This window comes from Oncorhynchus gorbuscha, linkage group LG19, assembly GCF_021184085.1.
Source record: "Oncorhynchus gorbuscha isolate QuinsamMale2020 ecotype Even-year linkage group LG19, OgorEven_v1.0, whole genome shotgun sequence".
NCBI classification, from domain to species: Eukaryota; Metazoa; Chordata; class Actinopteri; order Salmoniformes; family Salmonidae; genus Oncorhynchus; species Oncorhynchus gorbuscha.
Window position 1 is genome coordinate 6,617,152 of NC_060191.1, and position 12,871 is coordinate 6,630,022.

The window sequence follows — 12,871 nt, forward strand, 5'->3', positions numbered from 1 at the left end:
AAAAAAGTGTTAAACAAATCAAAATATATTTTATATTTGAGATTCTTCAAAGTAGCCACCCTTTGCCTTGAGGACAGCTTTGCACACTCTTGGCATTCTTTCAACCAGCATCAAGAACAACAGTCCATCATTACTTTAAGACATAAAGGTCAGTCAATCCTGAAAATTGAAAGTTTCTTCAAGTGCAGTTGCAAAAACCATCTGGCGCTGTGATGAAACTGGCTCTCATGAGGACCACCACAGGAAAGGAAGACCCAGAGTTACCTCTGCTGCAGAGGATAAGTTCATTAGAGTTCATTAGAGTTCAGAAATTGCAGCCCAAGTAATGCTTCACAGAGTTTAAGTAACAGACACATCTCAACATCTACTATTCAGAGGAGACAGCGTGAATCAGGCCTTCATAGTTGAATTGCTACTAAACCACTACTAAAGGACACCAATAAGAAGAAGAGACTTGCTTGACCCAAGAATCACGAGTAATGGACATTAGACCGGTGGAAATCTGTCCTTTGGTCTGATGAGTCCAAATTTGAGACTTTTGGTTCTAACCGCCATGTCTTCGCATGTGTGGCTCCAACCGTGAAGCATGGAGGAGGAGGTGTGATAGTGCTTTGCTGGTGACACTGTCAGTGATTTATTTAGAATTCAAGGCACACATAACCAGTATGTGTACCACAGCATTCTGCAGCGATACACCATCCCATCTGGTTTGCGCTTAGTGGGACTATAATTTGTTTTTCAACAGGACAATGTGTCATGTATTGTCATATATTGTCATGTCTTGTCCCTGTGCTTTCTCTTCTATTTGTTTCCCCCTGCTGGTCTTATTAGGTTTCTTTCCCTCTCTCTATCCCTCTCTCTCTCTATCGTTCCGTTCCTGCTCCCAGCTGTTCCTCATTCTCCTAACGACCTCGTTTACTCTTTCACACCTGTCCCCTATTTTGCCCTCTGATTAAGTCTCTATTTCTCTCTCTGTTTCTGCTTCTGTCCTTGTCGGATCCTTGTTTGCTGTGCTGTGTTCTTGTTCCGGCCTGTCGTGTTTTGCCTTCATCAGATGCTGCGTGTGAGCAGGTGTCTCTGTCAGCTACGGCCTGCGCCTACCCGAAGGGACCTGCAGTCTGTGGCAGCTTATCCTGTTATTCCCCTCTACAACTAGAGGATTTCTGTTATCCACGTTTGGACATTTCCTGTTAAGGATTCTGGATTATGTTATTTTCTGTTTGGAATGTAATAAACTCAGTTTCTGTTAAGTCGCTTTTGGGTCCTCACTCACCTGCATAACAGAAGGATCCGACCAAGAATGGACCCAGCGACTACGGATCCTCGTAACTCAGCCGTCGAGATCCAGGGAGCGATGCTCGGCAGACACGAGCAGGAATTGTCTGCTGCTCGGCATGCCGTTGAGACCCTGGACGCTCAGGTCTCCGACCTCTCAAGACAGTTTCACAATCTCCGTCTCGATCCACCAGCTACTTCCTGGGCTTCCGAGTCTCCGGAACCCAGAATTAATAACCCACCGTGTTACTCTGGGCAGCCCACTGAATGCCGCTCGTTTCTCACCCAGTGTGATATTGTGTTCTCTCTCCAGCCCAACACATACTCAAGGGGTAGAGCTCGTATCGCCTACGTCATATCTCTCCTTACTGGACGGGCTCGTGAGTGGGGCACGGCAATCTGGGAGGCAAGGGCTGAGTGTACTAACGAGTATCAGAACTTTAAAGAGGAGATGATACGGGTTTTTGATCGTTCAGTTTTTGGGAAGGAGGCTTCCAGGGCCCTGGCTTCCCTATGTCAAGGTGATCGATCCATAACGGATTACTCTATAGAGTTTTGCACTCTTGCTGCCTCCAGTGACTGAGCCGGCGTTGCTCGCTCGTTTTCTGGAGGGACTCCACGCAGAGGTTAAGGATGAGATTCTCTCCCGGGAGGTTCCTTCCAGCGTGGATTCTTTGATTGAACTCGCCATCCGCATAGAACGACGGGTAGATCTTCGTCACCGAGCTCGTGGAAGAGAGCTCGCGTTAACAGTGTCCCTCCTCTCCGCATCACTACCATCTCCCCCCACTGGCTCAGGTGTTGAGCCCATGCAGCTGGGAGGTATTCGCATCTCGACTAAGGAGAGGGAACGGAGAATCACCAACCGCCTCTGTCTCTATTGCGGTTCTGCTGGACATTTTGTCATTTCATGTCCAGTAAAAGCCAGAGCTCATCAGTAAGCGGAGGGCTACTGGTGAGCGCTACTACTCAGGTCTCTCCATCAAGATCCTGTACTACCTTGTCGGTCCATCTACGCTGGACCGGTTCGGCAGCTTCCTGCAGTGCCTTGATAGACTCTGGGGCTGAGGGCTGTTTTATGGACGAAGCCTGGGCTCGGGAACATGACATTCCTCTCAGACAGTTAGGGGAGCCCACGGCCATGTTCGCCTTGGATGGTAGTCCTCTCCCCAGTATATTATGTGAAACACTACCTTTAACCCTCACAGTATCTGGTAACCATAGTGAGACCATTTCTTTTTTGATTTTTCGTTCACCTTTTACACCTGTTGTTTTGGGTCATCCCTGGCTAGTGTGTCATAATCCTTCTATTAATTGGTCTAGTAATTCTATCCTATCCTGGAACGTTTCTTGTCATGTGAAATGTTTAATGTCTGCTATCCCTCCTGTTTCTTCTGTCCCCTCTTCACAGGAGGAACCTGGTGATTTGACAGGGGTGCCGGAGGAATATCATGATCTGCGCACGGTCTTCAGTCAGTCCAGAGCCACCTCCCTTCCTCCTCACCGGTTGTATGATTGTAGTATTGATCTCCTTCCGGGGACCACTCCCCCCCCAGGGTAGACTATACTCTCTGTCGGCTCCCGAACGTAAGGCTCTCGAAGATTATCTGTCTGTTGCTCTCGACGCCGGTACCGTTGTGCCTTCTTCCTCTCCCGCCGGAGCGGGGTTTTTTTTTTGTTAAGAAAAAGGACGGTACCCTGCGCCCCTGCGTGGATTATCGAGGGCTGAATGACATAACGGTTAAGAATCGTTATCCGCTTCCCCTTATGTCGTCAGCCTTCGAGATTCTGCAGGGAGCCAGGTTCTTTACTAAGGTGGACCTTCGTAACGCTTACCATCTCGTGCGCATCAGGGAGGGGGACGAGTGGAAAACGGCGTTTAACACTCCGTTAGGGCATTTTGAATACCGGGTTCTGCCGTTCGGTCTCGCTAATGCTCCAGCTGTCTTTCAGGCATTAGTGAATGATGTACTGAGAGACATGCTGAACATCTTTGTTTTCGTTTACCTTGACGATATCCTGATTTTTTCACCATCACTCCAGATTCATGTTCAGCACGTTCGACGTGTTCTCCAGCGCCTTTTAGAGAATTGTCTTTATGTGAAGGCTGAGAAGTGCGCTTTTCATGTCTCCTCCGTCACATTTCTCGGTTCTGTTATTTCCGCTGAAGGCATTCAGATGGATCCCGCTAAGGACCATGCTGTCAGCGATTGGCCCATCCCTAAGTCACGTGTCGAGTTGCAGCGCTTTCTCGGTTTCGCGAATTTCTATCGGCGTTTCATTCGTAATTTCGGTCAAGTGGCAGCTCCTCTCACAGCCCTTACTTCTGTCAAGACGTGCTTTAAGTGGTCCGTTTCCGCCCAGGGAGCTTTTGATCTCCTCAAGAAGCGTTTTACATCCGCTCCTATCCTTGTTACTCCTGACGTCACTAAACAATTCATTGTCGAGGTTGACGCGTCAGAGGTGGGCGTGGGAGCCATTCTGTCCCAGCGCTCCCATTCTGAGGATAAGGTCCACCCTTGCGCGTATTTTTCTCATCGCCTGTCGCCGTCGGAACGTAACTATGATGTGGGAAACCGTGAACTGCTCGCCATCCGCTTAGCCCTAGGCGAATGGCGACAGTGGTTGGAGGGGGCGACCGTTCCTTTTGTCGTTTGGACTGACCATAAGAACCTTGAGTACATCCGTTCTGCCAAACGACTCAATGCGCGTCAGGCTCGTTGGGCGTTGTTTTTCGCTCGTTTCGAGTTTGTGATTTCTTATCGTCCGGGCACTAAGAACACCAAGCCTGATGCTTTATCCCGTCTCTTCAGTTCTTCTGTAGCCTCTACCGACCCCGTGGGGATTCTCCCTGAGGGGCGTGTTGTCGGGTTGACTGTCTGGGGAATTGAGAGACAGGTAAAGCAAGCACTCACTCACACTCCGTCACCGCGCGCTTGTCCTAGTAACCTTCTTTTCGTTCCCGTTTCTACTCGTCTGGCCGTTCTTCAGTGGGCTCACTCTGCCAAGTTAGCTGGCCACCCCGGCGTTCGGGGTACGCTTGCTTCTATTCGCCAGCGGTTTTGGTGGCCTACTCAGGAGCGTGACACGCGCCGTTTCGTGGCTGCTTGCTCGGACTGCGCGCAGACTAAGTCAGGTAACTCTCCTCCTGCCGGTCGTCTCAGACCGCTTTCCATTCCCTCTCGACCATGGTCTCACATCGCCTTAGACTTTAGCCGGTCTGCCTTCGTCAGCGGGGAAGACTGTTATTCTAACGGTTGTCGATAGGTTCTCTAAGGCGGCTCATTTTATTCCCCTCGCTAAGCTTCCTTCCGCTAAAGAGACGGCACAAATCATCATTGAGAATGTGTTCAGAATTCATGGCCTTCCGTTAGACGCCGTTTCGGACAGAGGTCCGCAATTCACGTCTCAGTTTTGGAGGGAGTTTTGTCGTTTGATTGGGGCTTCCGTCAGTCTCTCTTCCGGTTTTCATCCCCAGTCTAACGGTCAAGCAGAACGGGCCAATCAGACTATTGGTCGCATCTTACGCAGTCTTTCTTTTCGAAACCCTGCTTCTTGGGCAGAACAGCTCCCCTGGGCAGAATACACTCACAACTCGCTTCCTTCGTCTGCGACCGGGCTATCTCCTTTTCAGAGTAGCCTTGGGTACCAGCCCCCTCTGTTCTCGTCCCAGCTCGCCGAGTCCAGCGTTCCCTCCGCTCAGGCTTTTGTCCAACGTTGTGAGCGCACCTGGAAGAGGGTCAGGTCTGCACTTTGCCGTTATAGGGCGCAGACTGTGAGAGCCGCCAATAAGCGTAGGACTAAGAGTCCTAGGTATTGTCGCGGTCAGAGAGTATGGCTCTCCACTCGTAACCTTCCCCTTACGACAGCTTCTCGCAAGTTGACCCCGCGGTTCATTGGTCCGTTCCGTATTTCTCAGGTCGTTAATCCTGTCGCAGTGCGACTTCTTCTTCCGCGATCTTCGTCGCGTCCACCCAGTCTTCCATGTCTCCTGTGTCAAGCCTTTTCTTCGCGCCCCCGTTCGTCTCCCCCCGTCCTTGTCGAGGGCGCACCTATCTACAGGGTCCGGAAGATTATGGACATGCGTTCTCGGGGACGTGGTCACCAGTACTTAGTGGATTGGGAGGGGTACGGTCCTGAGGAGAGGAGTTGGGTTCCATCTCGGGACGTGCTGGACCGTTCGTTGATCGATGATTTCCTCCGTTGCCGCCAGGGTTCCTCCTCGAGTGCACCAGGAGGCGCTCGGTGAGTGGGGGGGTACTGTCATGTATTGTCATATATTGTCATGTCTTGTCCCTGTGCTTTCTCTTCTATTCGTTTCCCCTGCTGGTCTTATTAGGTTTCTTTCCCTCTCTCTATCCCTCTCTCTCTCTATCGTTCCGTTCCTGCTCCCAGCTGTTCCTCATTCTCCTAACGACCTCGTTTACTCTTTCACACCTGTCCCCTATTTTGCCCTCTGATTAAGTCTCTATTTCTCTCTCTGTTTCTGCTTCTGTCCTTGTCGGATCCTTGTTTGCTGTGCTGTGTTCTTGTTCTGGCCTGTCGTGTTTTGCCTTCATCAGATGCTGCGTGTGAGCAGGTGTCTCTGTCAGCTACGACCCGCGCCTACCCGAAGGGACCTGCAGTCTGTGGCCGCTTATCCTGTTATTCCCCTCTACAACTAGAGGATTTCTGTTATCCACGTTTGGACATTTCCTGTTAAGGATTCTGGATTATGTTATTTTCTGTTTGGACTGTAATAAACTCAGTTTCTGTTAAGTCGCTTTTGGGTCCTCACTCACCTGCATAACACAATGACCCAACACACCTCCAGGCTGTGTAAGGGCTATTTGACCAAGAAAGAGAGTGATGGAGGGCTACATCCGAAAACCTGGCCTCCACAATCACCCGACCTCAACCCAATTGAGATGGTTTGGAATGAGTTGGACCGCAGAGTGAAGCAAAAGTAGCCAACAAGTGCTCAGCATGTGGGAACTCCTTCAAGACTGTTGGAAAAGCATTCCTCATGAAGTTGGTTGAGAGAATGCCAAGAGTGTGAAAAGCTGTCATCAAGGCAAAGAGTGACAACTTTGAAGAATCTCAAATATAAAATAGCATTTTGTCTTCACTATTATTTTACAATGTAGAAAATAGTAAAAATAAAGAAAACCCCTTTTGAGTAGGCGTGTCCAAACTGGTACCGTATGTCAAGAGGTGACATTACATTTCTTGATCACAGTGCATAACCAATGTAATTGATGAAATGGTTGACATTGAGTCATTTTTGTAGACCTTCCCAGGGGAACTGTGCTGAGATTTCCCACATTTACTTTGTCTTGAACTTTCACATTTCAACCGAGTCATGTTGCTTCTGAAATCCTGTACGAATCACTGGTTCAATCAGGTTTAAAACAAGGTTTCAGTGGCAGACGGCTCAGTGCCTGGGAGAGGAATATTCACGTAACACATCCTCTGTTTATTTTTTTCCCATGATGAAAGGTCACACTTACACACATAACCTGCTTAAACATTAAAACACAAGAACGGAAGAATCACATGAATGATGAACAACGTCGTCCTCACATGACGGCCAGTAATAGTGAGTTTCAGATCCTCTGTTTATAGTGGACTAACTAGATCAGATCCTGTGATGTGAATTAAGACTGAAATTGGACTTCTGTTTTATCCCAACACCTCCTCCAAAAGACAAACGAACAAGGAAAATAAATCTCCCTAATCACATGTTTGTGTCAGTGCAGTGATTATTTAACTTGTCCAGCTGCATTTTTTTCAACCAGGTAAAGCACAATGACACACACCCATAGACAAACCGGTAAAACACACTCAGCAGAGGAACACAAACAATCTCCATCTCGTATATACAGTATACAGTAATGGAACCAATATCTAGAAATCATTATAAAACAATCACATAGACAAAGTAAACACACAGTGTAGTCATCTTACCTCTCTCCCTCTGTGTGTGTGTGTGCCTCAGACCTTGAGAAAGAAACCTTAACAATCCAGTGATATAATTCCTGGCCCTTTCCGTCACAGAAAGCAACACATTTCATACATTTTCCCTGTTGTGTCAGTGTGTGTAGTCCAGGGTTAATGTCGTGGTTTCTCTCCCATTCTCTCTCCTCTCAGGGGGTTTGTCAGGCTCCAGGGATTACTGTTGTGTGTCAGTGTGTGTAGTCCAGGGTTAGTGTCGTGGTTCCTCTCCCATTCTCTCTCCTCTCAGGGGGATTGTGAGGCTCCAGGGATAACTGTGTTGTGTAGCTCTGTGTTTGTCTAAGTCACACATTCAGTGTTGTCTCAACTCCGCCCTCTTCACCTGCACTACATCCATCTTTCTCTCCCATCGTTTCTCACTCCATTTCCTCCCCCTCTCCCTCATCCAGGGAGTCTATCGTAATGTTGTTACACCAGTTTAGTGGATCCATTTCTCCCCCTCTCCCCTCTCCCTCATCCAGGGAGTCTATCGTAATGTTGTTACACCAGTTTAGTGGATCCATTTCTCTCCCTCTCCCTCATCCAGGGAGTCTATCATAATGTTGTTACACCAGTTTAGTGGATCCATTTCTCCCCCTCTCCCCTCTCCCTCATCCAGGGAGTCTATCGTAATGTTGTTACACCAGTTTAGTGGATCCATTTCTCTCCCTCATCCAGGGAGTCTATCGTAATGTTGTTACACCAGTTTAGTGGATCCATTTCTCTCCCTCTGTATAAGTTATTTCCCTCATTCTGTCTTGACCTGTCAAACTCTTGTTGTGTTTGCTAACCCTTCGCCATCTCTCTTTTGACCTGGGGAAACAGGTTCTTCCACTTCTTTCCAGTCTATTTTCTGTCCTCTTCCTTTTGTTTCGCATATCTGGCATTTTCTCTCACCATAGCTGGCAACTAATGTTCCTAAAGCCTTGCTTGTCCTTAAATATGAATGTCAGGTTTCTTTCTGTAGCAGTAAACATTATTAGTGAAAAGACAGTCATCTATCTATTTCAAATAATCAGTTTCAGTCCGATTTAGAAAATAGACAACTTCAAATCAGTTCGATTATATTTATTCATCTTAATGAATTCCATATGTGACAGGTTTCATGTCCCAGTCACGTCTCAGTTTCATGTTTCAAGTCACAGTTTGGCAGCAGCAGGCTGGGGTCCCATCCACTTCTCTCCTAGAAGACACAAGGATATGATTGGATAAGGTCTGCACTGAGGTGAATCTTGATGGGCTCAAAGAGATGACAGTAATGATATAGGAACCAATATTTTAAACAACAGAATCTACCATATCTAGCAACCAGGAAGCAATAATGCAATAATGATAACGGTCTTGAGTTGAGTGATTACATACCTAGATACATCTATCAAAAGGTTGTGAGGTGCATGACATAAAACGTGTACAATGACATGTGACGTATTACAATAAGATGTACAGTATTGATTGCAGTCCCGTGTAGAAAATGGTGCCAGGACTGTGGGTTCGATTCCCAAGGAGACCCGTACAAAAAAAGTATTCAAATGTATGCACTCACTACTGTAAGTTGCTCTGGATAAGAGCGTCTGCTAAATTATGTAAAATGCCAAATTGCTGTAAGTCTATAGCCTACGGTAATTGTTATCATCTTAAAGGTTGACTTTGGACACAAAACGGTCAAACCCAGCCCCTTTCTCAATTTGGGGTGTGACTTTGGTGGTTCGCCGATGTGTCATTCTGGTCATGCGCGCCGCGCGACCAACTTGGCTAGTTCGTTACCTAAGCTAGCCACTGTAGCTAGCCAGTAACTCCTCCAGTATGTGTTGATGTAATATCACAGGATTCATTTTTGGACAGAAGCTATAGAGATCGGTAAGAAATGGCACTTCTGTAGCTAAATATTGTATTCATCCAATTTGTTTTTAAGCATTACATGCCCTGGTATGATGGTGGATTGATAAGTCATATTGGTTAAAGTAAATTCTATAATATGCTTTTTGTGAATATTCTGATGCAGCCAAAGTGGGAGTTTATGCAGGAACATTACACCTTATGATGACAGAGGAAGTGTGGGCTCACCTATGCAGTCGGCAATGAGCTCAAACCGGTCAGAGCCAAAGAACACCTCCGCCTTTCCATTCACATGACACACAGCCAGAGGAAAACCAAAGGCCTGAGGTAGAGAGTACAGAGACAAGGTGAGATCGCGAAAGAAGTGAATGTACTGATACTGATGTCCACTCCCACACTGACGGCTGCTATTGTCATTAACAGCCATCTAAACCATTTACATGTATGGGGTGGGGTTGGTTGGGAGGGAACAGGGAGAGGAGGGGGAGACACTGACCCTATGGTCCAGTGCTTCCTGGGTGGATCTCTTCAGCTTGTCTTTGATTTCCTTAGAGGTGGACAGTTTCAGCAGCTCTTCCACCTCACTGGCTGAGAGCCCCGCCTTCATGGCTGCCTGGAAAAAACATGAATCACATTAAAAACAAACAACCTGCAATGTTCAAATCCACGACGCCACTATCTACCCAGACCCAATCTCAAAATGCTCTAGGAGGATTATGCCCTCCAGCACTCAGGGATTGTGATCTTGAGAACAATGGCATTAGTGTTGGAAGATAACACATGTTTAACACTTTAGTAAAATGCACATTTTTCAGATATTATGTGAAAGGCACATGGGAAAAACACGCGACAGATGATGAATGGAGAGAAGCCTTGAATTCAAGCTACAGTGACTTGAGTACATCCTGGTACCTCAGAGAGTGATGCAGGCTGGGTAATGTCTTTGTCTTGGCTCCAGATCCTCATCCACAGCTCCCGTGACACCTGCTCTACCTGCTTATCTCCTCCCACCTCCCTCTCCTGTACCGCCGCCACAAAGCGCATGGCAGACAGCGAGCCTGGGACAAATACATGGTTGCAAGAGAATAATGTGGTGACCGTGAGGTCAGCAAGGAGTTTATTTTGCTTGACGGCGAGGCACAAAAAGGTTAATAGAGACCATACAGAGCAGTGTATTAGGTTCATAGGGATAAAGCTCATTGATAATATAGAACAGACATGTTGAAAGCACAGATGTTTTTCTCCTTGAGTGTCCCCAACAGACAGCAGTACTCAATGGAATGTTGAGCTACCAAATCTTGCTCTACTACACTGAGGCCAAAACCTGTTAAAGATGCTGTTTGATCTACATTAGGAAACATTCATTGATCTTTAAGATATGTTAAGATACATTCTATATAAGAAACAGTACTGGCATATTAGTGCTGTTCCCACCCTATGTGAACATATATCCAATAGCGTTGTTATAAGCTTGGCAAAATAGGCTACTGGCATATTTACATAAAGAAGATGCAGGGGGGTTGCACCTTTTTCGAACATGGCCTCAAAGGGGTCAGCAGGGAGACTGATGGGGACCTGGAAGTACTGGGCTAGACGGTGCAGGTCTGTGGTCATATACAGGAACTTGTTTGGGACCAGACCTGGGGGCTTATTACCTGGAATACAGGATAAAAGTACAGACTTTGCATCACAATGCAGATGACTCATCGTCATGAGTTAATGGCTGACTGACAACATGTGCAGTGTAAACATAACAATCCATCCATAGCCTATTGTGAAGCCTGGTTTGTGTAATGTTGATCTTAGCTAATTACCTGATCCTTGCATGATGCCACCCAAGAACGCAGGACGTAGTTTAAGGTCAATGTTCCACACATTTCTGTAACGGCACATGACCTCAAGATCGGATACATGCATGCACAATGATTAATCAATGCATGTAACTCTACCTCTGAAATGAAAACATGTACAATCTAAAGGCACTGACCTCAAAGCCGAGCCATGAGTAGGGAGAGACCACGTCATAAAACAGTTCAATCACTTTCCTGGAACTTGCCATCTGAAGGATTTGATTTTTTTATTACTTCAAAAAAATAGAAGATTATTATGATAATAATATTATGATATGATTATGATAATAATATTATGATATGATTATGATAATAATATTATGATATGATTATGATAATAATATTATGATATGATTATGATAATAATAATAGAACACCAGGAAACCAGAACACCCCCCCCCCCCCCCCCAACACTCACACACAATTTATAAAGGAGAATAATTCAGGACATCCTTAATGTGTGGATACAGTTAGTTAGTTGTAACATACCTGTAACATTTTCATTGCACTGCAAGTAAAAACGTTCCTGTAGCCACAAACACTTAGTTATAACGTTATTTTGTGGAGTAAATTCATTATTTGCACGTTACCTTTGACCACCAGCTAGCTGTCCTCTGTAAAAAGAAAAAACTGTGTCAAAGTTCAACCATTGAAAATGCACTTTACACTCGGATTGTTTTCAAGTTTAGAAATGTGCACATATGCACCAAGAGTCCATTGAAATTCAAACCAGTTGTTAACTTTGTTCTTTCTTTTATTATTTCAAGGGTACATGTTACCTTACGATAAAGACACTCAACTGGAGCTAATTTAAATAACCCGGATATAATAACTTGCAGTCTAGGGCCCAGTGCTTCTGGGTCATGACTAGAAGGGATACATTGTAAATTACATCTAAAGTAGTTTTTTTCCATAGCTAATCTTAATCATTTTCCTAACTTTAACCTAATTCTCCCAACCTGTTGCGTAAGATCTCTTTCCCTGCTACGAAAAGTAAATTCTAGTCAATTGTGACATAAACTGTTTTATGTCTAGCCAAAACCGTGTAGGCTTACTTTCTATATTCTTCTTCTTAAATCTTGAATGATAGGTGCATACAACGCCACCTACTGTATTGGATGGAGTATGAGGCCAGTCACGACCCACCGTACCTATACCACAAGACATTCTTCTACCGCTCTGCTTGTTTTGATTTAAAAAACAATGACCTAATAATAGTTTGCAGCCATCCACGAAAAAATATAAACGCGGCATGTGAAATGCTGGTCCCATGTTTCATGAGCTGTGTTAGTGAGTATTTTACCCTTTGTCAAGATAATCAATTCACTTTTCGCAGTTGCTAGCTGTGCTACTAGAGATCCTGGTTCGAGTCCAGTCTCTTTCGCAGACAGTCGCTACTGGGAGACCATGGGGAGGCGCATAATTGGCCCAGTGTCGCCCGGGTTAGGGGAGGGTTTGCACGCTGACGGGTGTATGCACGCTGATACGGTCGCCAGGAGTACGGTGTTTACTCCAACATATTGATCTTCAACTAGTAGTCATAAACCAACTGAATACTGATCTTCAACTAGTTGTCATAAACCACCTGAATATTGATCTTCAACTAGCTGTCATAAACCACCTGAATACTGATCTTCAACTAGTTGTCATAAACCACCTGAATACTGATCTTCAACTAGTTGTCATAAACCACCTGAATATTGATCTTCAACTAGCTGTCATAAACCACCTGAATACTGATCTTCAACTAGTTGTCATAAACCACCTGAATACTGATCTTCAACTAGTTGTCATAAACCACCTGAATATTGATCTTCAACTAGCTGTCATAAACCACCTGAATATTGATCTTCAACTAGTTGTCATAAACCACCTGAATATTGATCTTCAACTAGCTGTCATAAACCACCTGAATATTGATCTTCAACTAGTTGTCA

The 12,871-nt window shown here is 45.6% G+C and overlaps 2 protein-coding genes across 8 annotated transcripts in view; both read right to left on the minus strand.

Moving 5' to 3' along the window:
* Positions 1-7,527, minus strand: part of LOC124004739 (tyrosine-protein kinase STYK1-like) — a 13,585-nt gene extending 6,058 nt beyond the window's left edge. Inside the window, exon 1 of the mRNA XM_046313467.1 lies at positions 7,222-7,527. Within this exon, the coding sequence (XP_046169423.1) occupies positions 7,222-7,328 (107 nt within the window). The 5' untranslated portion in view covers positions 7,329-7,527. The remainder of the gene's footprint in view (positions 1-7,221) is intronic.
* A 774-nt stretch (positions 7,528-8,301) lies between these two features.
* On the minus strand, positions 8,302-11,910 carry LOC124004740 (glutathione S-transferase kappa 1-like). Of its 7 annotated transcripts, none has more exons than XM_046313470.1 (9): positions 11,894-11,910; positions 11,525-11,548; positions 11,072-11,143; positions 10,899-10,980; positions 10,611-10,739; positions 9,997-10,142; positions 9,581-9,697; positions 9,313-9,406; positions 8,302-8,431 (listed from the first exon to the last, which is right to left on the minus strand). In XM_046313470.1, the coding sequence occupies exons 3-9, from the start codon at positions 11,141-11,143 to the stop codon at positions 8,388-8,390; spliced, it is 684 nt and encodes a 227-aa protein (XP_046169426.1). In that variant the 5' UTR covers positions 11,525-11,548; positions 11,894-11,910; the 3' UTR covers positions 8,302-8,387. The 7 variants fall into 7 exon arrangements, with proteins under 7 accessions (XP_046169426.1, XP_046169424.1, XP_046169428.1 ...); XM_046313468.1 differs by lacking the exon at positions 11,894-11,910 and adding an exon at positions 11,714-11,761; XM_046313472.1 differs by lacking the exon at positions 11,894-11,910 and having other exon boundaries at positions 10,899-10,963; positions 11,525-11,707.
* Between the last annotated feature and the right edge of the window lie 961 nt (positions 11,911-12,871).